Here is a 26433-nt window from a genome sequence, read left to right as displayed (position 1 = left end):
GAATGTTGTCCTCATGTCTGTGATTGACAGAACTACTTAAAACAGCCAATGCTGCAGCTACAATCTTTCAAATTCTATTTTGTACCTTCTGGCAAGCTAGAGTCATAAGCAGATGTGACTAATAAAACTCAGTGATGGAAGATAGAAAAAAACTGTCCCATGGATAGAGTCTACTAAATCCTCATGCCCATCGAAGAACTATTTCTGCCATGAATGAAAAACCGAGAAGTAACATTCTGTTAGCCTTTTCTTAGCAGCTTCTCATCTCTCAGTTGTTTGAATAGTTCTCATATTCAGTAGCTCAGTTTCTGCGTACTGAAATTTGACAAAGCCCAATGTTAATAGTAGGATGCTGAATTACAATGTGTCAAAGGAAATGCTACACAATGATTTATGAGCCAGCATTTCCTCTACGCTTTTGACTTGGTCTCACACAATTTTACAACAGACAAGACAGCCCTCACTGCATTTCAATAAGTGGAGGAGAGCTATCTCTAAGGCAGCATATCCTCCTGAATGCAGAATTAGCCTGGTGGATTGTGATAGGATCTGGGGCAGGGTAAGAAAAGGCCAAACCGTATACAAATCACTCACTGCAACCCATTAGGTTAAGAAAAACAACGATTTCGAAATGGGTAAGTGTGCACATGGTGATTTGCCGCACAGTTCCCACACCTTTTTCCGTAAAGGTGCAGGAGGTTGTGAACTTTGATAGGTCGCTTTTCACTTCTTATTACATAATCTAGATATGCATGGTGAGAGAGAAGCTCTGCACTGTACATATGGGAATTGTTGCCAATACAGTCAAAACTGAGTGGGCTAATTTGTATGAAAATGGCTGAGGGACACTGACAGATGCAGAGGTGGCTGATGATGATGGACGGATGACTCTGAACTCCATTTTCAGACAGGGCTTCTGATTATCAGTGGCTGCATCTTTCGGTTAAGTTGATTACCTTATTAAAACTCAAAGGAGATTCAGATTAGGGTGTCAGCCAAAGGATGGACTAACCTAGGGGAGGAATTCATCCTAAATTGGAACACATCTTTGTAACACCACAACCTTGCTCTTGCTCCTTTTTTCCATCTCGTCCTTCAATCACTTTCTCTGTCTCTCATTCTTTTTCTTTTTTTTTTTTTTTGCTGCTTTCATGCATAGAATTTAGGACAGAGCAGCTTGGGATCTGCCTATTTTTTTGTCAATATCTATGAAAGGATAATGTGTGCAAATAAAGTGGTCATGAAAAGTGAAATTGCTTGGCAATGACACTTTATAGGTTAAGAGATTTTAAAACTTTGCATCTTGCAGTTTTTTGTGGAATTGTGTGAGTCAGATCAAGGCCACAACGACCTGCAAACCTGATTCATACCAATCCAAAACATTGAATATATTTTAGATTTCTGGAGTCAAATGACAAATCAGTACCTCATAAAGGTACATTTGGGTATCTCTTAAATGCACCAATGCTTTTACAGGAGTGTACCTGAAACAATAATCCTCTATAGTTGTTCCATCATTGCAATAGTAAATTACTGACCAGTCACACAACCTTGATCTACAAGTAGCAAATAAAAGATGCCTGGAAAGCTTGTAAAGCAGAATACTAACATGAATTTGTCCATATTAGTCGGCATCATCAGAATACTCATTGATTACAAAAGGCCTACCAATACTTCAGATCCAACAGCAGGTTTTCCATTGTATTCATCACAGAGTTTTTCTGTGAATATCGAAAGAGATTGAATCTTCTTTCATGGGGATCCTCCTCCATCCATGCATGTGATTGCTTTCTCTGACCTTGACTATTTCTTCGGACAAACCTCTCTGCAATCCAGGTGACGTAACGAGTTCCTGTCTTGATGGCAGCCTTTTCTTTAAAAGAATGATGACCTACCATTATGTTTGGAGTTGGAACACTGCATTGGTTGAAATAGCCTATTGTCCCGCTTAGCTTTTGAAAGGGATAAAGTAGGTCACAAAGGTTACCCTGTTTTTCTTGTTTGTATTACGTAGACAACTTTGGCAAACTGCACGTGGAGTGATGGACCACTGAGTGTGACTCAGCTTCACACAATAGTAGCAATTTAAAAAACCTTCCACTGCACAACAGAAGAAAACTGGCAAAACTATCACTCTGAGGGAGCCGAATCTCACAGGACCATACAAAGATAGTCCAGGGGTGGCTTAGTGGCCAGGAGCTATTCTAGGAAAGTGCTTGCACATTCCTTCCCCACTAAATCCAAAGCTTTCCCTACTCTTCTGGAAAAAGATACCAAAGCTCATAAATGTCTCTGGCTCCTTTAACACCCCTACCTGTGCTTAGCTCTTATGAAACATTGGTGTACAAGGAAATTAATCTTGAGTACAATGAACATATAATGAAAGGAACAAAATTATGAATTTGGAGCCAGGAATGGTGTAAGTAATGAAGTTTCAGTGGGGAAAAAAAAGAAAGAAAATAATACAGCCACCTAGGCAGAGATTTTAGAAAGCGATATTTTTGGAATAGGCAAAAAAGATGATTGCAGATGATCATCATTATGAGCGGAACATTTGGTTGGTGATTTTCCAGGCATGAACAATTCAGGACTATGCACTGGAGAGGTCTTGGCAGAGGATTGACTCTTTAAAAATGCAAATTGGTATTCAAGGCAGATGCAGACAGTGACGATTCTGTTCATTCCAGCTCAGTGTTAACTGCATCCCAGAATGCAGGATAGACTTGTGATTTGGGATCTCCTACTATCATTTCAAATAGAGCCTCAGTATGTTTTTCACCTTTAGGCTTTCCTTGTAAAGGTTTACATCCTCTTTATTTGTACTTCATTTGAATGAACACAAATGCTCTCTAGTGCTCATGTACCCAAAAAGCAAGCATTGTGAGCACATTGTGTAAATGTATCATACACATTAAAAATTTTGTCTCACTCTATTTGGTAGCAAAGGATATTACATTGCAGTTTAATAGAGCATCAATTAGATAATGAAAAAATATCTTCCTATCTCTGCTTGAGACACATTAACATAACACTGTTCATTCCTTTGCATTTGCTTTAGTCTACAATGTTCAGTACATGCAACTTGTTTGGGGGAAATTAGATATGACGCAAATGCTTTGTCTGCATTTTCTACTGCTTGCTGTTTAATAATACTGGATATAGAAATGTGTGGTACAGACACTTTCCCAGAATGAAATAAATGGTGCAACAGTAATACAAGCTATTTATACATTTGCTAAATGTTAAAGTTATTGGCACTTAATCTTTTTAGATCTATGGATGGAAGATATGTTCATGAACACATTGCTGGGGGTGCATGGATATAATTATCAGTTAATTTACAAAGTATCAAGATCCATTTTTGAGTCATTTTTAAGCCTGTTTTTGTCTTTGAAGAAACTTTAAAAGGTGTCTAAAAATTCTAAATTACACAAATGCAATCCATAGTTTATTTCTGTACGTATAAACCAACATATATCCCAAAAAAAAAAGTTATCATTAGACAAGGTTAAAAAACTAAGTGCAAAAGGCAAAAAAAAGGTTGAGAAACACTGAGTTTCTGACGGAGTATTTGCCACAAAAAAAAGTATTGTAATGTCTATTGTAATTATACTTTTAGAGCCACATCAAACACTATATTGGTTAACCTTTAAGTATCAAGTTTAATAGTTCTACAATAGGCCAAAAACACAGGTTGTGTGGGTGTTTTTCTGAGCAATCTATTTGAAAACAGATGGAAATGAGCTAAAACACTTAATTCAATGTATTTACGTAGTAGTGCGTTTATTAGAATGCATTGTCCAAATAAAAAGGTTCAAAATATAATATCTTCTTTCTGAGCTAAATAAAGCAGAGCTAACTTAAGCTAACTATGCTAGCTAGGGTCAGCAGATTTAGGATAAAACAAAATTCAGCCAAACTAGGATGAATTGTGTTAACATAACCTAAGACCAGCTAAAATACACATTAGGAGTATGGCAAAGGTACAACCAATTACGTGAGAAAGACTAAATATCACTAAATAGGCTACACTAGAGCCGTATAGAGAGAGAGTTACGACAATGGAAGTCCAAAATGCTTGACCGTCACGTGATTCATGTAAGAGAGAATTTTGTCCCGGAAGTTAGTGGCGGGCCATTCCAATCCATTGATTCCTAGTGACAAAACAGGGATTTTTGGTAATTTGTCATCAATACCTGCATTGATTAACAATGTTTATACAGTACACCATTATATGTAAGTGTATATACAATATATATTTATGTAGTTCCATAAATATTTTTTTCCCTAACATAAATTCTATCTTGCCTGCTTTTTTGACGTAGTTAAGGCCAACATTAATTTGGTTAAAAAAATTGTTAATATGTATTATATACAGTATGTATTGCTTTGAATGTTCTTTTAATTGTGAGTCATTTTTGTCTGTTTGTGTGGTATTTCCTTATTTTTCTCTGTTTTTGGAGTTATTTTCTGTGTTTATGTTGTTATTTTGTGTGTTTTCGGAGTCATGTCCTGTGTATTTGTTGTTATTTTGTGAATTTCTTTGAGTCAAGTTGTATGTGTATTTAAGGGATGTCATCATTTAGATTGTTCCATATTCCGACACCATGAACTGAAATGCACCTTTCTTTTGTAAATGTTCTTAATTTTGACGTAGTTAAGGCCAACATTAATTTGGTTAAAAAATGTTTTCATATGTATTGTATACAGTATGTATTGCTTTGAAATAACACATTAAAGGGTTTATATATGCTAATAATAATAATTATTATAAATAATAATAATAATAATAATAATAATAATAATAATAATAATAATAATAATAATAATAATAATAATATCCAATATGAATATTTAAATGTCCTAAAGTTCAAAAGTGCATCACAAACTGTCTGATCTGCTGTAGCTTCAATGCGCTACAATAGTAAACTGATCACTTCCGGAACAAAATGTGAGGCTCCATGAGCCGCCATCGCTGTAAAAAAGAAACAAAAAAAAAACCAACCATTGGAGTGAACGGAGATGTCGCAACTCTCTCTCTATACGGCTCTGGGCTACACATGCTGAGATAAACTCCTTTTTATTGCCCTACTTGAGATCCAATCCTGAACCTAGTTTTAAAGGAAGTTAGAAAAGAAAGGAAAAGGAATAAAAAAAACTTCTCTAAAACGCTTACTAATCAGGTCTGATGTAAACAGGTGGCATCCTGCAGGCATAACACCATTTTTAGTGCGTAATCAACACTATGTCTACGGAATATTCTGCCTGCACAGACACTCATCTAGGCTCATTTCCACTCTCATTTCCATCTGATAAGTAAATCAATGCTTCTTTCAGGTTTAGTAAATATTTGCTATGTAGGCGACTATATGAGGTACTATACTCCCCCAAAACTGTGCTATTTAACTGCTTTTATTCTTATTTCAGTAAAAACATTAGTTTATTTTAGCATATACTCTGATTATTATGAAAAGAGATTGCTGGTATATCTCTAGGTCAATTCACAGAGAAAGCCAAATACAAGCATGCACATATTAACTCCAGCATTCAATTCAGATACCAATTAACCTGATATGCATGTTTTTGGATCATGGGGGACGAACACTGCAGAAGAACATTATTTACATATTAATGTATTTTTTACAGCTTTTCACTTATGGAACAAATTGCCTAGGGACTTGTCAACTTTATGCATATTTAAAAACACTTTAAAATCATACTTTATCTTTATCTTATTGTATATGTCATATATATTTTTTAATCTATTTGTTGGTGTAATGAAGACTTGGTCTTGATGTACCTTTTTATATATTTTTTTTTTTTACTTTTTTTCTCTGTTCTTACATGTACTAGAATTTAATTTTTTTTATAAACCACAGGAAGATTAGCAACTACCACGGTGGATGTTAATGGTGATCAAATGAACAAATAAAAACACAATCTCCACACAGAAAGAAACCACATACTACGTTCTAGCTTTAATGCTGCTAACCCCTGCAAAAAAAAATTCATACTCAACTAGAAATTTAGTTCATTTTTCAATAGAAATAAATAGAGCTTCTTCTAAACAGAAAAAAGTAATGCCTTAAAAGACTAACTGGATGTAATCCTCACCTTGACAAGCTCGTAATGTTGGATACCATTGATTCCCACGTCAGGGTCAAACGCAGAGGGCACAGGGTATCGAGTGTTGATGGCTGTGTTCTCTGGAATGGAGATGTTGATAACAGTGGACTGAAAAAGGGGCGCATTGTCATTCACATCCTCGATAAGGAACCGGATCTTGACCAATCTGAAGATCTCATCGGGCAGCACGGCCACTTCAATTTCATAAAAGCAGCGTTTCTCGCCGAAGACCCCCGAGCACAGCTTCTCCCGGTCAATTTTATGATTGGTGGTAAAGATCTCTCCCGTGTTGGCCTCCACCCTCACCAAAGGCACATCACCTGTCTTGTACACAGGCTTGAACTGCAATGGTGACGACAGCCTGAGGTTGGGGTCCAGGTTGAGGTCCAGGTCTCTGCGGAGGTTTCCGATGCGAACATTTTCTGGCTGCTCCTCTTTTACCGTGTAGTCCTTCTCCTGAGCCTGGCATAGCAAAACTGCACAGGTGAGCAGGACCACCAGCGCATTAGCTTGACCTGCTAAGTCCATACTCAAGGGTGGATGGGAACTTCACTCTAACTGCAGTATTTCTATAAAAAGAGAAGGACAACAGAAAGAAAAGAAAAAATGGTGAGAGAAAGAACATCCTGTCAGTGAACTAACCTACATGGAATTCAAGTTCTTTTCTAATGACTACAATTTTTCTTCTTAGAGACACTTTTATATTCGACCTCTTCATTTACACGAGTTAGGAACCAGCACCCTTCCCCATGTCTTTCAGAGCAAATTAATAGTGGTTGTACACAATTAACCCGGGATCACATCCCCTGAGCAAGCGGACACTTAAAGGTTAATAGTTCATGCATTCTAACAATCCGTTTCATCAGTGTAATAAAATATGTTATACCTTGGTGTAGAGTTTACTGTCACAATAAAATAAGTTTGCTTTTAGTTCAATCACAAATCAACCTTGAGACAAAATCGGCCTTGAATTAGCCAGTGAAAACGTGGCAGTAGTGTCTTTATAAACCCGACAGAACCTTTGTAGGAAGCTGAACTGAGCGTTCAGCGGTGGTACTTTCATGCATGAACACACACACAAATGCACACAAGCGCACACTCCCACACACACTCGCAGTCATGCCGCTTGACAGCTGCTATTAATGGAGGGCCTCATTTGCACCGAATGTAAACAATTGAACTCTCAAATATTTTCTGAACGCCCATGTGTGTAAACGAGCACAGCGTGAGACGAGCTCTGTACGGCACAACAGGAGACACAACGGAGGGAAAACATTTACGATAGAAGCGGGGTTGGGGGTCAATTACATTTTTCAATTACAATTATGTCTTCAATTATCCATCTTCAATTACAAATCAATTATGATTATGATAACCAGCATTTTTACCAATTACAAATTCAATTACAATTTTAAAAAATTGTATTCATATAACGTTGTGATGATTGTATGCAATTTTTTTTTTTTTTTTTGTATGTGTATGATGTTGTTTTAGCATCTTTACATTTACATTTTAATGCTTTTATTATAATATCTTGTGTAAAATCCCAAGGGACAAGAGTTGGAATTTAGCAATAGCTATAAACTCTTTGCACATAACATCAGTTACATTCATACTATTGTTAATATTCAAAAAACTTTTACTACATTCCAACTTGTGGGAAAACTTAATAATAAACATATTTTAATAACTGTTAACTACACGCGTGTAAGATATAGACCTGTTTTGCATTTCATTAAATTGTAATTGACAGTTTTTAGTTAATTTACATGGTAATTACAACTACAAAGTCAATTATCTTAAATCAATTACAATTCAGTTATGATTACGACGGCGACAGATTTTTAAAATGACAATTACAATTATAATTTTGCCATATTTGTAATTAATGATCATTTATGCGATTACAACTATAATTGACCCCAAGATCTTTTCAAATCATATATTTCACCAAAACCCAACCTCAAACAGTACCGTCGATATTCATATCGTGTAATAACCGTGGTGTTAACCCCTAAGAGAAAAGGCAATACAGATGGGTTTACAACTCATTAATGAGTTTTCTTGTGAGACTATAGCATCGGTTTATTTCAACCTTCTTGAAATAAATAAATAATAAATGAACTGCTGTTTATGGGCATATCTTGCCAAAGGACAAGAACCCTGATTACTGAAACTCAAGTAGGTCAGTCAGTGCAATATAATGAAAAAGCCACAGTCCCCCCATGCCATCCCTGACAATATGTGCTTGTATGAAATATTGACCGCTTTTGACAAGTTAATTAGTAGGTTAGTTACACAATAATTGTGTGTGTGTGTGAGGGGGGGGTTTGAGATTTTTGCTAGCAGCTAAAGTTACTAAAATATCCTCCTTAAAACACTGTTTCCTCATTTATTTAAGTAAATGTACAAAATAGTTAGAGGCCTTGTCTAATTATCAATGTTTTGTTGTAGGTAGAGAAAGCCCACACACACACACACACACACGGAGAACATGCAAACTCTACATAGAATGGTTCCTAGTCCATCAGCAGAAACCACCGTCACATGACCCCCTTTGCTTTGAGGTCAAAATGCAAACCACTGCATCACATTGCCAAATAGATGATCACAGATTGTGTGCAATTATTAAATGTTTCATGACTAATAAAATTCTATCTTGTAAGTATTCATATGCAATCAAAATTACTACATCAACATTGTTGTAGAATCAAACTAATTAATAGATGAACTCAATTAGCATAACAATATTGGCTCCTGGCTCCCAGTTAGCCGTTTACAAGCCAATCACACACCAGAGTTGTGGTGAATCTTAAAAGATCCGCCTGGTGATATTGCTTATATTCATATGGCTGCAGCTTTAAATCCCCATGTCCATTTCCTTCAAAGAATGACACATCACATGAGCAATATACAGCTGGAGTATGCATATATGAAGTAACGGGGGACCACAAATAGTTCTCATATTTCCCACTTTATGAAATTTTTATCTATTTGGACGACTCAAACTGGATGCAGTGTATGGGGTGCAACTACCTAAACTGCACTACGGGGGTCCTCTAAATTGGCAAAACAACAGCGATCACAGTCATTGAAGCTCTTGGCTCACAGACAATAGGGGAATTGTTTAAAACTACAATTTTTATCTAAACTAGTTTTGAATCTGCAACAATAGCAGGTCTGTCAAACGACGAGTGGAGACACACTTCACACATTTCTTAGGGTGGTCACGTGGGACTCATTAAAGAACAGTGGGACATTATACCATGGCAGTGTATATATACGTTTCTCACAATAGACACACAGCTTATGCACAAGTGTACCAATGTGTGGTAGTATCAATGAGATACATCCTATTAGAATCTGTGACACGCTTTACTTTGAAGTGTGCATTTTTCTGTTGCTGTGGTGTGTCCAGGGCTGAGCGCCGTACGCTGCATAATCAACTTTAAATTGCATCCCTAAATGCGATGTGATTCGCTGATGAGGAAAAAACAGAAAAGATCAAAGTGTGATCTCGAGTTTCTCTCCCTTGTAAAGTGACAATAATGTGCAGCAGGATGAAGGGCTGAAGTATGTGTTTCACTCATTATTAAGGAATAAAGACACCTTTGTGATATTATTAGTGTAATATGATGCTGGAAAACAAAAGTATTTACGATATTTGTACTACAAAGTCAGGGTTATATCATGCCAGGGATGTCAAACTCATTTTAGTTCAGGGGCCAAACGTGGAGCAGTTGGATTTCAAGAGGGCCACAGGTTTTATGTGGATAAACAAGTAATTTGAACTTCATTGTGCTCTAGTTTGCACTTGTACTTATATATAAAATAAAAAAAAAATATGTAAGCAAACAAAAAAATCCAAGCAATAAATGACAGATATCAGTCCCAACAGGATACTCACTTTAAATGTCCTAGATTTGTGACCATTTTCTATTTAAATAAAGAAAATGTTATGTGGAAAATTAAAAGACTTTGTATGAATTTTGAGGGTTTTTTTCAACAGTTTATCATTCTAAATGACTGCCATCATGCGATATAAGCACCGGGTGAGTTTCATTAGCACAATGAGTCATGTTTTCTCCGTCTTTTTTAGTTTCTCATGCGGGCCGTACTGGATGCTCCAAATGGCCAAATTTGGCCCCTGGGCCTTGAGTTTGACACATGTATAATGCAATTTTCTTTCTCTGCTTAATGACTAAATAATGCAGTTTTGCCTGGAAAGCACATGAGCTTCAAATCTATTGTTGCCCTTCACTTCCAACATACATTAATGTAATCAGATTTAACTGCCGCTCACTTGTCCCGACTCTTTAAATACCCGTGGAAAGGCGGTATTAGCCAGGTGACAGAGGAGATTGTGATGGAGGAGGAAAAAAGAAAAAAAGATTCTAGGTGTCAGTCAGAGTGTCTCCCTTGCTTACATTTCACTAGTCTCCTGAAATGCTATTTTGAGCCTCAGACAGCAGCTTGAATCCAGTAGGCAAACTCAAGCCTCCCCCTTGGGAGACACAGTGAAAAGAAGCAGACTAGCCGCAGATCATTTTACACAGCAGTGTGATGGACAGGTCCTCCCTGTGTTTGCATCTGCTCAAGGTACTAGCGGTTGAGAGTCATAGAGGTTCCGTCACCCCTAACTTCACCTCAGTGGAAAATCTGAAAGTGGTTACTCAGAGGCTAAGAATCCAGACGTTCTCAGTGCTCTACGCCGTCGAAGCCAGGCTATTACCACTGATGTGTCTATCAATGTTAGATATTGATTAAAAAAAGTTCAAACAAATAGCCATACCTGTTTGTTTTGATGAACACCATCATTTAAAAGCTGGTTGATGGTGTTTTGTTTAGTTTACACTTGCAGAACGACTGGATTCAAATGATAGAGGAATGAAAGTTGGTGTTTCTTAGTGAGTAAACTTCTCCACCAGCTTAATGTGCAAAAATGAACATCACTGTCACATTGTTAATAGTATGAAATGTGTATCTTGGCTTCAAATTTAAGGCAAAGATAGCAAGGTTCTAATCTTTCAGTCGCGTGTCAGTGGCCAACGATGCTCAGCTAATAAAGTTATGGATGATTCTTAGATCAAAACTGTCCTCTTGCCTATAGATATGTGCTATATATTGATCATGAAAATATTGCAGGATTAAATGTATGGACCTTTAGAAATTGGTCCTTTTTGTATGTAAAAATAAACTGAACGTGTTTATTTTAATGACACTTTTCATCCACTGCTAAAGAAAAATGTGATGTAACATGTAAAGTAACGCAACAATTATTACATTATTCTATGTGACAAGTGAGTTAGATAGTAAGCAATTAAAGTAAAAATGACGAATATGTTATTCACGTTTTGCAATTTGCATGTTAAAAAAGATAAAAAATACATTGCTTTAATTACAGCTTGCTTAGAAACACGATTACTTTGTGAACTCTGTGTAAAAGGGACTCAGTCATATAGTAGGTATGTGGTGGTAGTGGTGGGGTGGGAGGGGGGGGGGGGGGGGGCATGATCTCAGATAGGTACAAACTCTGTATTTATGACTACACTTTACATGTGAGCAAATACCGAAAGCAACAACAACATCTTAAGCTCCTTAGACACCTGGAACTATACCCCATTGACCTGTTTAGTAAGTAACTAAAACCCACTGATGTTCAACTCTGTAAGTTTAATGTTTAGAAAACACATTAAAACTGTAAACACCTGATTTATTACTAGATTTGACTTTAAATGAGTGAAGTGTTCTTGTTATGCCTTCAAATCAAAAAAGTACCAGCTATTTTTTAAATATATATTTTACAATTTAGATCCAACATGTCAGCCTCATCTATATACAAATACACAATTATTCATGGATTTCAAAATAAAACTCTCTATAGAACATTAGAGACCCAAATAAAATGAAAATAAATAAATAAATAAAAAAATCTGTCAATGGAAACCATTTGGACTGTCGCTGTTCCCAGTGATTTTCACATTTCCAAATGCTGGTGTCATAGACTCTGAATAGGACGGTCAGTGACAGCTCATCCCGCTCTACAGAAGGAGCGCACCGTGTCCGCGCACCTACCCACGCACGCACCGGTCAGCTGAAGGAAGGGAAACCTAGCACTGGGAAAGTGTCCGCAGTTTGTCCACTGGGGGAAAATAAAATAACGGTCCTGTGTATCTGACACGCAGTGGAAAGAAGGACAGAATCGTGACCAAACCGTGCACATGCATTATGCGACACGCAGTCTTTGGATTTTCCACGACGCACCGTGAAATGGATCATCTGTGTTTTCCACATTGATTCTCGCTCGCAAAAAAAAAAAAAAAAAAAAAAATACACAGATTTACGCAATAAGTGTCATTCTGGAGCATCACTATTTTTTCTTTTTAGTCTCTACACGGTTATGAGTGGCTGTAAATCCAATGCAGCAGCTTGTATTGGCACATTGGATTTTTTAAGGACTAGATAAATTAGCATGCTGCTGGGCGCGCTCCGGTTGCAATGTGTGCAGGACGCACACCACACCACTCACTGGGTAACAAACACAGATTTCATCACTTAAGTCACAATTAGGGGCTAATTCTTACCTTTTTTCCCCCCACCAGTATGTGGTTGAGAAATCAACCGTGAGCACCGTCGGGCAAAGACATCACCAGCTTTACACAAACAAAAAAAAAATTAAAAAAATGAAGTGCCAGGCTGTGAAAGGATCCTCGTCAAAAGCGCTGGAAATCAAGCAATAAAAAGTAGGGGAAAAATATCCACTACAAAAACTTATCCATGCGCTCATGTAATTAAAAAGAAAAAAAGGAAGAAGAATTTCTCAAGAAGTGGCGAGCGCAGAGATGAACTTTATTTGAGAAGATGGTGTAATTCCTCTTCTGGTGTCTTTGACAAACAATCCCACAGGCGGAGATGCGCAGTGATCCACGATTTATTTTAGTTGCTTGTTTTTTTGTTTTTTTTTTGTCTGTTTCTTTTTTTTACATAAACTCTGTCTTTGATACTTTACTTTGAATTGAAATGTCTACTTTTTACCAACCGATAGCCGCTGGAGTCCAACTAACACGTGTGCGTAAAGATGAACCTCTTTACGCGTGGAAAACTTCAATCCAAGAGCGCAAAAAACAAAAACACGCCTTTGCTGCAGTGAAAGCTTTGGCCCAAATTAATGTTATAATCGCTTGTTTTCATTCAATAGACGCAGTGAGCTGACCCACCTCCAAAAAACGCTCCTAAATGAGGAAAGCAGCTCGCGCATCGCCGCCCCCCCTCCCAGTGGAGTTGGATCAAAGTGAGCCTCGGTGCAGCATCACTTACAGGAGCCGGGATAGGCGGTTCAGCGGATCTGTCTGCTAAGCCGTAGACGTCTCTTTAGTATTGTATGAACTCCGTTCCTCAATGCTGCCCACCTCTCTCCTTCCCTCGCTCTCCCTCACGCTGACATCACGGCTGAAGGAGGAGCCTGGCGCACAGTGAAGAGTCTCGGTCCTCTTAAAGCCGCACTGCGTTAGGGAGACGTCTGTGCTGTGCTGGGATGTACAGTAGGTTGGATGCTGCTGGAATATATGTGGAGAGCTCCAGAAATCTGCCTGAGAACAAGAGGGGGGCACTGTTCTCTTGTATACTAAAGCCCACTCTCTGATTTTTAGTTACAGCCAGTGAAGCTACTGTAAATGAATAATCAAGACATCCAAAGACCTTCAATTGTTCCCTGCTCTGTTAAATGTGCAATTAGAACAAAAAATGGGCCTAATTGTGGCTTAGTTTATATTTAAATTGGGGCTAAGCAGCAGGGGGTTGGTTTTCCACATGTGGTTTTCAAAGTTAGGAAATGACAATGTCACATTGAAACGCAGCCTCTGACCAAAAAAGGTGGCTTAAAGGCATTAAAAAGACTGCATGACAACTTTTATTAAAATTATGCAGACCGGGCATGAGGCCACATGTGTCAAACTCAAGGCTTGGGGTCCAAATCCGGCCCTTTAGAGCAGTGGTTCTCAAACTTTTTTGGCTCAAGTACCCCCTTTCTCTTATTTTGGAAGCCAAGTGCCCCCTTTGTCCAGCTACAACATTTTGCTGAGAAAAAAAATATATTTAAAAACAACTATAGAGCATAAATATGGAAGCATAGAGCTGCCACAGGATGAAATATATTTTGAATCACTATATTGTATGAACAATAATATATTGTACGAACAATATAGTATATTGTACAAACATGATAATATATTCTACAACGTAATTAATCACAAGGGAAAATATGACTCATTGTGTAAATTATAAGATTCAGTTGTAGGTATCTCAACCACTCCAAATAGTTCATATCATTTCATTTATGTATTTATTTATTTGAATTAGGACATGACATATTAATCAATGTCAGCAAACAGCATCAACATAAATATACCAGAGTTAGCGCAATAGCTAAATTTCATTCGTTATTCTAAAACAGGTAAACGTGATATAACATACAGTTGAACAATAACATTTAACATACAGTTAACCAACATGCCACAATGAGAAACATTAAACTGACTGAAGACAGAAAACATGATACCATATATACTATGTACAATAATTAAAAAAAAAAAAAAAAAAAAAAAAAAAAGTCAGGAGTTAAAAAAGCTCAAGAAAAAAGTACAATATAATCTATGGATGCATTGTGTTGTGGCTGATCAACATGTCAAACCTGATTTTGCAAGTTTAAAGCTGTAGTATGTAAGTTTAGAGCAGTAACTAGAGAGAGATACATGCATTATGTAGTGGTTGTTTCTACACAAGTCTTACGATTATACATACTGCCGCTTTAAGATGAAGAAAAGTTCATATTTAATTGTCCAAGATTATTAATCATATCTCACTGTGCATATATTATAAATCCAAGGGTATATATATATATATATATATATATATATATATATATAGGACCCGAGCTTGGAGGAAAAAAAGAGACCGCCCGCGGAGGATGAGGAAGAGTTTTTTATATATACATATATATATATATATATATATAGCCAGCTCAAGCCAGCTCAATGGCAAGAACAAGTCCCGGGCAATAAACAGCTACGCCCTGCCAGTAATCTGATTTCCTGCAGGAATAATAAGCTGGCCAAAGGATGAGATACAGACCACAGATGTTAAGACGCGAAAGCTCCTAACCATGCATGGAGGGATCCACCCCAAATCCAGCACTCTGAGACTGTACGCTAGCCGGAAGGAAGAAGACCGAGGAGTAGCGAGTGTGAGAGCCACTATCCAGGATGAAACATCCAAGATCCATAAGTACATCAAGGACAAGGCTCCAACAGATGACCTGCTCAGTGAATGTCTCAGACAATGGGGAACAGAAGATGAGGTGCTGGAGGTTCCATCATGGGAGGACAAGCCCCTACCCAGGATGTACCACCGAAATATAATTGAAGTGGCGGATATCAAGAAATACTACCAATGGCTAGACAGAGCCAGACTAAAGGACAGCACAGAGGCATTCATCATGGCTGCACAGGAGCAGGCCTTGAGCACCAGAGCAATAGAGGCCCAGATCTACCACACCAGACAACACCCCAGGTGTAGACTGTGCAAAGAGGCCAATGAAACAATCCAGCACATAACTGCAGGGTGTAAGATGCTGGCAGGGAAAGCTTACATGGAGCGCCATAACCAAGTGACTGGTATAGTGTACAGGAACATCTGTGCAGAGTATGGGCTGGAAATCCCAAGGTCAAAGTGGGAAACACCTCCAAAGGTGGTAGAGAATGACTGAGCCAAGATCCTGTGGGACTTCCAGATACAGACGGACAGAATGGTAATGGCGAACCAACCAGACATTGTGGTGGTGGACAAAGAGCAGAGGAAAGCCGTTGTGGTCGACATAGCAATACCAAGCAACTTCAAAATCAGGAAAAAGGAACACGAGAAACTAGAGAAATACCAGGGGCTCAGAGAAGAGTTGGAGAAAACCTGGAGGGTGAAGGCATCAGTGGTGCCCGTGGTCATTGGGGTACTCGGGGCAGTGACCCCCAGGAAATACATCAGACATCTCGGTCCAGAAAAGTGCAGTTCTAGGAACAGCAAAGATACTGCGCAGAACCCTCAAACTCCCAGGCCTCTGGTAAAGGACCCGAGCTTGGAGGAAAAAAGAGACCGCCCGCGGAGGGCTTTTCTTGCTCTGGACCAATTAGCTTTGACCCAAAATGCTTTTCCTTATGTCGGTCGATCAAATTAAAAAATAAAATTCTTTCAGTGTTCTACAGGAATAACAAAGAGCTTTCTGGTCTTTAGCGGAATTATAAAATTTAAAGTTTTTCTGGATCAGGTGTCATAATTTCTTTATACAACAAAAGAAGTATCAGAGAAACACATACACTCTTAGTAAGAGAGAATTGCATAGGGGGAAAAAATGTCAGGTAGCAAGAAGAAAGAGTTTACAGAGCTAAATTGCGAGGTCATTTAAAAGGTGTTTGGACATGATAACTTCAATCCAGGGCAATCTTGACTGAATGGAATTCTGTGGATTTATATAATGCTTTCAGCTATTACTGAATAACGTCCTGAGAAACCATGGCAGAGAAGTCCTTTCACTTTTTTTCTTCATGCGCTTCACACTGTGAGTTACCAAGGATATCTGTTATCTTTCTCTACTTAAACTCTTGGTTGGCATTTATGGAACAAAAGGGAAGTTCAAATTCTTACACACATTACAAGAGATTCAGTTAATGAAATGTGTCAATAGAGTATTCAGTAAAACACAACAGGCTGTTTTATAGAGTTCAAGACATCCTGACTAAACCTTTTCTTTGCATTCACACTGACAAGGTTTGTATCCATGGTAACTTTGAAGACCTTAAGATAAAACACAGTGATGTAAAAATCATGTGTTTTGCCTCGTTTTTTTTCTTCCTCTCTTCCGGTTTTGTCTCTTTTTCAAGGATCTCTGGAGATAGAAACATATGAGAAAGATGAGGTGGTCGGATATTCAATATTTACTTTTACCTTATTGGCATATGGAATTGAAATTCAGGAAAAATAGGGTCAAAACACCAGAAAGACAAAAAGAAAAATGTGATCAAAATGTCTTTTTAAACTTCTCTATACAGTATTTTCATGGAGCATCCGTGAGCAGCATGGGTCGGCTCTGTTTAGGGCCACCTGGGAGATGTGAGCTAAACAAAGGCATCAGACGGTCCTTCATGTGACAAGGCTATACTGAATATCGTCAATACTGTCAACAATCTACCCACAGAGAAAGAAATGTGTTGATGTAGCTTTTTTTAAACTTGTTTTATACCCATGTTGTTTCATGTCTTACTATCTGTGGTTTGTATGTGTCTGCGCTGCAATTGTTGGTATTGTTGAAGTATTATTTTTAGAGTCCAATTTTATATTTTAAAGAGTTAAAAACTCAATAACGGTGAGGGATGAGCTCTGAATTTTTCCCTAGCACAGAGTGCTCTATCAGTTTCCTTTATACAAACAGTTTGGTATGAGATGGTTGTAGTGCATTAAACTGAACCTATACATTATTATATCGAGATAATGTGAATATATATTTATATATAATGTGGACATGAAAACAATGTAAAGAAAACCTGTATTTAAAGTACGTTATGTAAGGGTGCCCCATGCTAGTTTTCCCCTTTAGATGCGATACCGATATTACAGTCTTGAATTATGTCTGAAAGCAATACCAGCACAGAATATACATACCTTTGTTGCTTATTTTATAATGTGAAACGTTAGAAAAGGTTTGATTACGTGTTAAGTGAAAATTTAATCATAAACATACGAATATTCTACAATTAAATTAAATGAAATGGATTTAAAAAAAAAAAAAATCCTGAAAAAGAACCAGAATAAATTCTATGTAAAATAATATTAAATATATCAGAGATTTTAAATGCAGGCCGATATAATCCGATATTTGTTTTGTTGCTGATATTGGATTGATATCTGATATCAATAACGGATCAGGACACCTTTAATGTCATTCTGATTGTGTTACAATGTAAAATCTTTTGTGTTTTCAATCAAATGCATGTGTACAAGAGTATACCAGTATTTGTCTGTACTAGGGGTGTGCATTGCCATGAATCTGACGATACAATACAATTCACAATTTGCATGTCACAGTACAATATATCCCGATACTAAACAATGTGATATACATCGCAATATCAATAATTACAAATTCCACATAGTACAAAATGTTAAGAACATGCAATTTATTAAATAAAAAAAATAAAAAAAATAAAATACTTGCAACAACAAGTAAATGGTAAATAACTGTAATTCAAGTACCAATATCTAAAACAAGTTTAACTTAGAGCTGATATCTGGTGTTTCTGAGAAATCTATGTATGATTCTTTTGAAATGAGAAAAAAATACATAACTAGTCTTTTACTATGGTCTACTGCTGGTGGTCTTTCATATACATTAATGTATATAAGTCCCTCCTTCGTCCTATAGACCCCTATACAAATGGAAACAATTGCTGAGTGCGTCCCGCCAATAGGCTTTGACTTCCTGTTTTTGAGACTGTTAAAGTGAATGTGGAACTGTGCACGGAAACAAAGCCGCGCATCACAACAGTAAACAGGTAAATATGATTTTGGCTCTTACCTGACTCACAGACCTATATCAATGTGACGTGATGCAACCTTGTTATGTTCTGCCATGCGCGTGCAGAAAAGTAGAGGCGTGGCTTCTGGTAGATTGCAGAGACAGGGGAGGAAGTGGAGCTGTTGAGGGCGGGACATCGAGACGACCTCTCAGAAACTACGGATATTAGCTTTAAGTTAAAAAAATAACCACATACATCTATAAAAGTGCTGAGTATGTTTTATGAAAATAAAGTGCAGTCAAATACCAAGCTAAAATGCTTTGAGGAATGACGCAGTTTAATGTTGCGTTTACACTGGAAATGCCACAAAAAATTTGTGACGTGGGCACCTTGCGAATGCTTCTGCAGGATCGAAAAACGTTTTCCCCATATTTGCTTCATATGTGCGTCTGAAGTGAATAGAAAAACCAGAGTTCCTTTTTTTTCACCATCAACTATGGAGGACCCCAGTAAAATAGATGTTCTTTACCTTCTGTGGAAGCTGAAAAGCCGTCAAAATACTTGTGAATCCAACAAATCCAACTCGGTGAGTTTCACTGTTTTCTTCAGGAGCCGCACTAAGTCCTTCCTGGTGCAGTCCCGGTAAAATTAAAACTGCCTGTATCGTAGAGCTCCTGGTGGTCACACACCACCACGATTATTTTCTCCTCCATGCTGAAATGGGTGAAAGACATGTTTCCCTGTTGATAGCCTGATATCATTGACAAAGACCCTGATTTGCTTTCATGCCTGCGCAAGACGCGAAACATACGCTGGAGTTCAGTATTTTAAACTCAAATGAATGAAGAGTGTTACGAAAAAAAAAGGGACCGTGTAAACCAACGCTCTTGCTGCACGAATCAAATCATGCCAACCAAAAGGAGAAGAATTTGCCTCTTACCGCGTCTTCCCATTGACTTTGTATGTAATCTGGCTGCAGAAATATTTCCAGGACAAGCCCCCACTTGTTACGACCACAAAAAGGTAGACCGTACTTGAACAAACAAAGACACCTAAAAGACCACAACAAAGAGATTGTACATCGATAAGTACAGCAGGTGGCACAACCTCTTACCTAATGTGTATAGAGGCTAAGTTACCCATACGTGCTGCAAATGTAGGGTACCCAACTTGCCTGAATCCCATACCTCCTTACAATGAACAAAATAAGTTTCCTAAACCAGCATATGCAGTGTCGAGAGAGAGAGAGAGCGAGAGAGAGAGAGAGAGAGAGAGAGAGAGAGAGAGAACATGGCAGTCCTTTATAAAGACTGGCTCCAGAGATGATTGGTCCAGCTACAGCAGAGAAGTCCAATCAGCAGGCCAGTCAGGCCCAGCCTGCACGGAACACCGGTGTGAACGCAGCATAACAAGGTCTGATGGGGTTCACTGACGCCTAGTGGCCGGGCGTTCACGTGCTATGCATATGTTAGCGCAATAAACTCATTGCCTGCCAGCCATTTTCAGAACAGCTACCCCTCTCACTCAAGGCCATTTTACAACATTTTGACTGATTTTTAAACTATGACCATGTAAAATCTGAAATCCGATTATGAAAGAATGGACTCTCTACTTTCCTCAGAATTGTTTCTTTTTTTCTATTCTAATTTGTTTCATTCTTACGTAATGAGCAGTTGAATATTGGTAAGTATCACACAAAAAGCCAGTTTCTGACTTTTCTGAATTATTTATTTATTTATTTTTTTGCTTTAGTGACACCTCAACATTGGTTTCCTTCTATTAAACAACAAAAACAACGCTGAGGCCAGGCTTTTGATGGCAAAATGATTAGTATTTTGCGATCTGGGTCAATTGTATGGTTCCCTCACCGTATATTTGGCCTTCTCTAACCCCCACTTCTGTGTGGGTTTGTTGTGTTCCTGTCTAGTGTTTACACTTTTTATTCACTTATTTGATTATTCATTCATCATAGAAAATGAACCAACCTTTGTGTAGTGGCAATGCTTTCTGTTACCTTGGTTTTCTTTTATAAGCAGCATCATCCTTTGAGGGTTGTTGTGAAACTCTGCATGTTCTAGAAGTTTCTGTGAACCAACACACCTACTTGAAAGGAGTGTCTTAGTTGTCCTTCTGCATAGCTAAATAATGACAAATTAATCAGATTCTGCTTTATTGAAGCAAGGAATCTGCAGGATTTGACCTTTCGGGAATTGAGTTTGAGACCAAAGTACTACTCCCTTTAGACTGGGAAACCTAGACCTTTCGCTTTCTTGTATTCCCAATGTTTATGGCTCATTAAGTGTGTTCATATTGAAAGTACGTTTGAACTGTTATTACAATATGTGTTATTGGCTGGTGTTTAAAGGTATTTCTAGTTTACAATAATCAGTTATTAACCCTCTCTATATTAACTACAAAAGGTTCCCCTTACTATGCCATCTGGCTCTTAAAATTTCTCCAATACATACTTCATAGAAATATTGTAAGAGCCTTTTTTAACAGTTGGTTTTTTAAACATTATTCTACCTTAATTGATCAGTGTATTGTGTATTTGCTGAAAAACTAGGTATTGTACATAGTCCCCTATCAATAAATCAATAATTTAAACAAAATTTACAAAACTGTACATCCATGATTTCCTTTTCGAAAGATCTAGTTTGTTCTGTTTCACGTTGTTTTTGTTTGATATATATTTTGTTTTCTTTGTCTGCACATGCTGTCAAAGGTCAACACTACAAGAAGTGCAATCTTTTTGAGACAGTAATGCTATTATTTTATTGTTATTGCAATAAAATAAATGAATTTATTTTATTGCATAATTGTGACCATCACCAGCCCTATCTAAGAAAGGGTAATATAGATTTTATCAAATGCATAATATAGAAAGAGGGCAGTGTTACACCTAGGTGAGGGAGAAGGGAACAGGGAAGAGGGAGTCAGGGTAGGAAATGGAAGGGGTGAGGAAGAGTTGTCTGTGAGAGTGAGATGTGATGTTGTAGTTGTTTCTGTTTGTTATTAAAACAGCTAATGATTCCTGTCAAACTTTAATCATAAATTATAATAATTCAAGGCTTGTTTCTGAATTCAGTTGCCTTTTGATGATTGGCTGAATCAATGCAAAAACAAAATGATGTGCTTCTCAGGGTATAGAACTTGCCATTAACAGAATCAGAATCGGAATCAGAAGAGCTTCATTGACCAGGTACAGTTTAGAACAATACGAGAAATTTGACTTGGTAGTGTACCCAAATGTGTGTATCAATGTTTGGGTAAGAAAGTGATAACTGATTGGCCTTTAAATAAAAGCCCCCTTCCTCTTTGATGGTAAGGTAAGTGACTAGTCTTGCGACCATTAACTGGTGACACAAAGTGTGACACTAGAGCTAAACTTTATACCTGTTGTTATATATTTTTTACCCATTCACGCATGCCCAATTAATGTTATTCTAATTGCATGAACCTGTGTACGGTTTTCACCAACTCGATAACATCTTTGACTTCGTCTTTGGATTTTCATTGTGTCCATCCTTAATTGTCTGGTATCTTTTGTGTTCGTGTCCCTGCTTTTTCCATTCTGCACATTAGAAGTAGACTCTTTTTTTTTTCAACCTGTTCTAGCAATACAATAATCATTAAAACGCAGAATAACAACCAATGATCCAGTAAAGATAATTATAATCACAATATTTGTGGCAGATATCTCTGATATCAGATGGGTTGCAATAAGTATCACATAAAAAACAAAAAAAAAAAAAACCTCTTCCTCACTCTCCGCGGGCGGTCTCTTTTTTCCTCCAAGCTCGGGTCCTCTACCAGAGGCCTGGGAGCTTGAGGGTTCTGCGCAGTATCTTTGCTGTTCCTAAAACTGCACTTTTCTGGACCGAGATGTCTGATGAATTTCCTGGGATCTGCTGGAGCCACTCCTCCAGTTTGGGGGTCACTGCCCCGAGTGCCCCAATGACCACGGGCACCACTGATGCCTTCACCCTCCAGGTTTTCTCCAACTCTTCTCTGAGCCCCTGGTATTTCTCTAGTTTCTCGTGTTCCTTTTTCCTGATGTTGAAGTCGCTTGGTATTGCTATGTCGACCACAACGGCTTTCCTCTGCTCTTTGTCCACCACCACAATGTCTGGTTGGTTCGTCATTACCATTCTGTCCGTCTGCATCTGGAAGTCCCACAGGATCTTGGCTCAGTCATTCTCTACCACCTTTGAAGGTGTTTCCCACTTTGACCTTGGGGTTTCCAGCCCATACTCTGCACAGATGTTACTGTACACTATGCCAGCCACTTGGTTATGGCGCTCCATGTAAGCTTTCCCTGCCAGCATCTTACACCCTGCAGTTATGTGCTGGATTGTCTCAATGGTCTCTTTGCACAGTCTACACCTGGGGTCTTGTCTGGTGTGGTAGATCTGGACCTCCATTGCTCTGGTGCTCAAAGCCTGCTCCTGTGCAGCCATGATGAGTGCCTCTGTGCTGTCCTTTAGTACGGCTCTGTCTAGCCATTGGTAGGATTTCTTAATATCCGCCACTTCAGTTACGTTTCGGTGGTACATCCCGTGTAGAGGCTTGTCCTCCCATGACGGAACCTCCAGCACCTCATCTTCTGTTCCCCATTGTCTGAGACATTCACTGAGCACGTCATCTGTTGGAGCCTTGTCCTTGATGTACTTATAGATCTTGGATGTTTCATCCTGGATAGTGGCTCTCACACTCACTAGTCCTCGGCCTCCTTCCTTCCGGCTAGCGTACAGTCTCAGAGTGCTGGATTTGGGGTGGAACCCTCCGTGCATGGTTAGGAGCTTTTGCGTCTTAACATCTGTGGTCTGTATCTCATACTTTGGCCAGCTTATTATTCCTACAGGATATCTGATTACTGGCAGGGCGTAGCTGTTTATTGCCCGGGACTTGTTCTTGCCATTGAGCTGGCTTCTTCGGACCTGCCGTACTCGTTGGAGGTATTTGGCCGTAGCCGCATTCCTTGTCACCTCTTCGAGGTTGCCATTTGCTTGTGGAATTCCGAGGCACTTGTAACTGTCTTTAATGTCTGCTATTGTTCCTTCTGGGAGTGAGACCCCTTCTGTGAGTCCCCTTCTCTCGTCCGAATGACATCCCAATGTCTGCACTGTATATCCGGGTGGTATGAATCAGTGAGTCGATGTCTCGCTCATTCTTAGCTTACAGCTTGATGTCATCCATGTAGAGGAGGTGACTGATGGTGGCCCCGTTCCTGAGTTGGTATCCATAGCCAGTCTTGTTGATTATTTGGCTGAGGGGGTTCAGACCGATGCAGAACAGCAGTGGGGACAGGGCGTCTCCTTGGAATATGCCACATTTGATGGAGACTTGTGCAAGTGGCTTGCCGTTGGCATCAAGGGTGATTTTCCACAGCCTCATCGAGTTTGCAATGAAGGCTCTTAGAGTCCTGTTGATGTTGTATAGCTCCAGGCATTCAATGATCCAAGTATGTGGCATTCAGTCGTAGGCCTTCTTGTAATCAATCCAGGCTGTGCTCAGGTTAGTATGTCGGGTTCTGCAGTCTCGAGCAACTGTTCTGTCTACCAGGAGCTGGTGTTTGGCACCTCTGGTATCTTTAACGATTCCCTTCTGAGCTGTGCTCATGTGTTGATCCATGTGCCTGCTTATCTTAGCTGCTATGGTGCCGGACATGAGGCAGGTTATTGGGCGATAGTTGGATGGAACTGTACCCTTTGAGGGATCATTCAGGATCAGGATTGTGCGCCCTTCGGTTAACTATTCAGGGTGGTTCCCCTCTCTCAGCAGCTGGTTCATTTGTGCTGCCAAGCGCTCATGGAGTGCCGTGAGGTTCTTAAGCCAGTAGGCGTGTATCGTGTCAGGTCCTGGTGCTGTCCAGTTTTTCATACCTGAGGCTCTTTCTTGGACGTCTGCCACTGTGATGGTAACTGGATTCTGTTCAGGGAGGTTGCTGTGGTCCTCTCTCAGAGCCACCAGCCACTGTGCATCACTGTTGTGTGCTGCCTCCTTCTCCCATATGCCTTTCCAGTACTCTTCAGTTTCCAGCCTTGGTGGGTCTGCTCTGTTATTGTTACCCTCCCACTGAGCGCACACTTTCGCTGGTTGAGTTGCGAACAGACGATTTACTTGTCTGGCTTCGTTGTCTCTCGTGTACTGTATCTCTTTAGGCGGCTGGCCAAGGCTTGGAGCCTTTGTTTGGCAGTTTCCAATGCTTCAGGTATGGGCATCTGGCTGTACCTCTTGGGTACTTGCTTTTTCATTGCACCTATATATATATATATATATATATATATATATATATATATATATATATATATATATATATATATTTGGGTTGAGTTCATGTTAAAGCAGTGTGACCCTAAAAAACACTGCTAAAGTAACATTTTTAGTGTCTTAATAGCTTGAAAGTGGTGACTGACAGAAAAACCTGATTACGGCCGAAATCAGAGTGAGGAACATGATAAACATAGAAGGACAAAAATGATGTCGAATCACAGGCTACCTTGTCTGACACACGAAATCACACTAAGGATGAAGGAAAAAAACACTTATTCTTGATATTTTTCTGCTTTGGTGCCTTCTTTGCATTCTTCCATGGGACTCCGAATCCTGAATTAAACTTTAACAAAGTTCAAGTCATTGCCATTTGTCAACAACTTGTTTGTTTACGGTGGTCAAAAACAAGCATTCGAGCAGCCAATTCTATTTTAGACATGTGTTTGTAAATACCAATCATAGGATATATGAGAACAACTTTATGATTATGCACATGAACTGAAAATACAAGGGTTAGTCTTGGTCACACATGATGAGATGACCGGAAACAGGAAAAAAAAAAAAAAAAAAAAAAAAAACTATCGCAATAAATCTATTCAGGAGGCACTAAATACTGTTTCATTCCACTTCTTTACAAAATGAGATTTTTTTTTAAATGTGTGCTATCAATCATTCATTCCATCATTATGCTCTATAGTTGTTTTTATTTTTATAGTATTCTAAGCAAAATGTTGTAGTTGGCCAAAAAGGGTACTTGGAATCAGAAATAAGAGAAAGAGGGTACTTGAGCAGACACTCATTTGACACTTGAGTCAAAACTTTGCTACTTATTGTGTTGATATGCCTATCCTTTCTCCAGAGGCCACGGAAGGTTGTCATATCTACAAATGGTGAGGACCAATCATTGCGATGTCAGTTCCACCTCAATTGTAATATGAATCATAACATAACTTAACCGCACTGTAAACGGTCACGTAACTGGTTTAATAAACGGGAAGAAATTCAAATTCTGATGTAGCTGGTTATGATTTATAGTCCACATAAGCAGGACTGAATCATGACATAACCTAATCGTTAGAGCGGACATGGGCTCGTCTGTAAACAGTTGCATTTACAGACCTTGGAGTTACTGTTTGCTTACCAATAAACTGGAAGAGATTTGTCGCCTTTTCAATAAGTGTTGACTTGGCCACTGGGAGTGAGGCCCAAGGCCAAGGTAGGCTGACTTGATAATACTGTATCAGGTTTTTCTGCAGTCAGTGCCTTCTCCTCGCCCTTCTCTCTCTTTTCTGTTTCAGGTGTCGTGAAGCTGATGATGGCAGTTCCTGATCAATGGTTCACTGCTCAACTAGACTGGGACACTCTGATGTTCTATCTCTCTATCCTGTTCTGTTCCCCGTCCGCTAACCTCAACCAGTCGAGGCAAATTGCTGCCACCTCGACCTGGTTCTGCTGGTGTTAAAATGATATT

The 26433-nt window shown here is 38.8% G+C and overlaps 1 protein-coding gene across 1 annotated transcript in view; it reads right to left on the bottom strand.

Annotated features, from left to right (window-relative positions):
- Window positions 1-13507, bottom strand: part of pcdh11 (protocadherin 11) — a 239962-nt gene extending 226455 nt beyond the window's left edge. The window contains 2 exon segments of the mRNA XM_028459226.1: window positions 6115-6695; window positions 12711-13507. Of these exon segments, the coding sequence (XP_028315027.1) occupies window positions 6115-6654 (540 nt within the window). The 5' untranslated portion in view covers window positions 6655-6695; window positions 12711-13507.
- Between the last annotated feature and the right edge of the window lie 12926 nt (window positions 13508-26433).

Source organism: Gouania willdenowi, chromosome 10, assembly GCF_900634775.1.
Source record: "Gouania willdenowi chromosome 10, fGouWil2.1, whole genome shotgun sequence".
In the NCBI taxonomy this organism is placed as follows: domain Eukaryota; kingdom Metazoa; phylum Chordata; class Actinopteri; order Blenniiformes; family Gobiesocidae; genus Gouania; species Gouania willdenowi.
The sequence above is the reverse complement of the archived record's forward strand: the minus strand, read 5'-3'. Positions and strand labels throughout refer to the sequence as shown.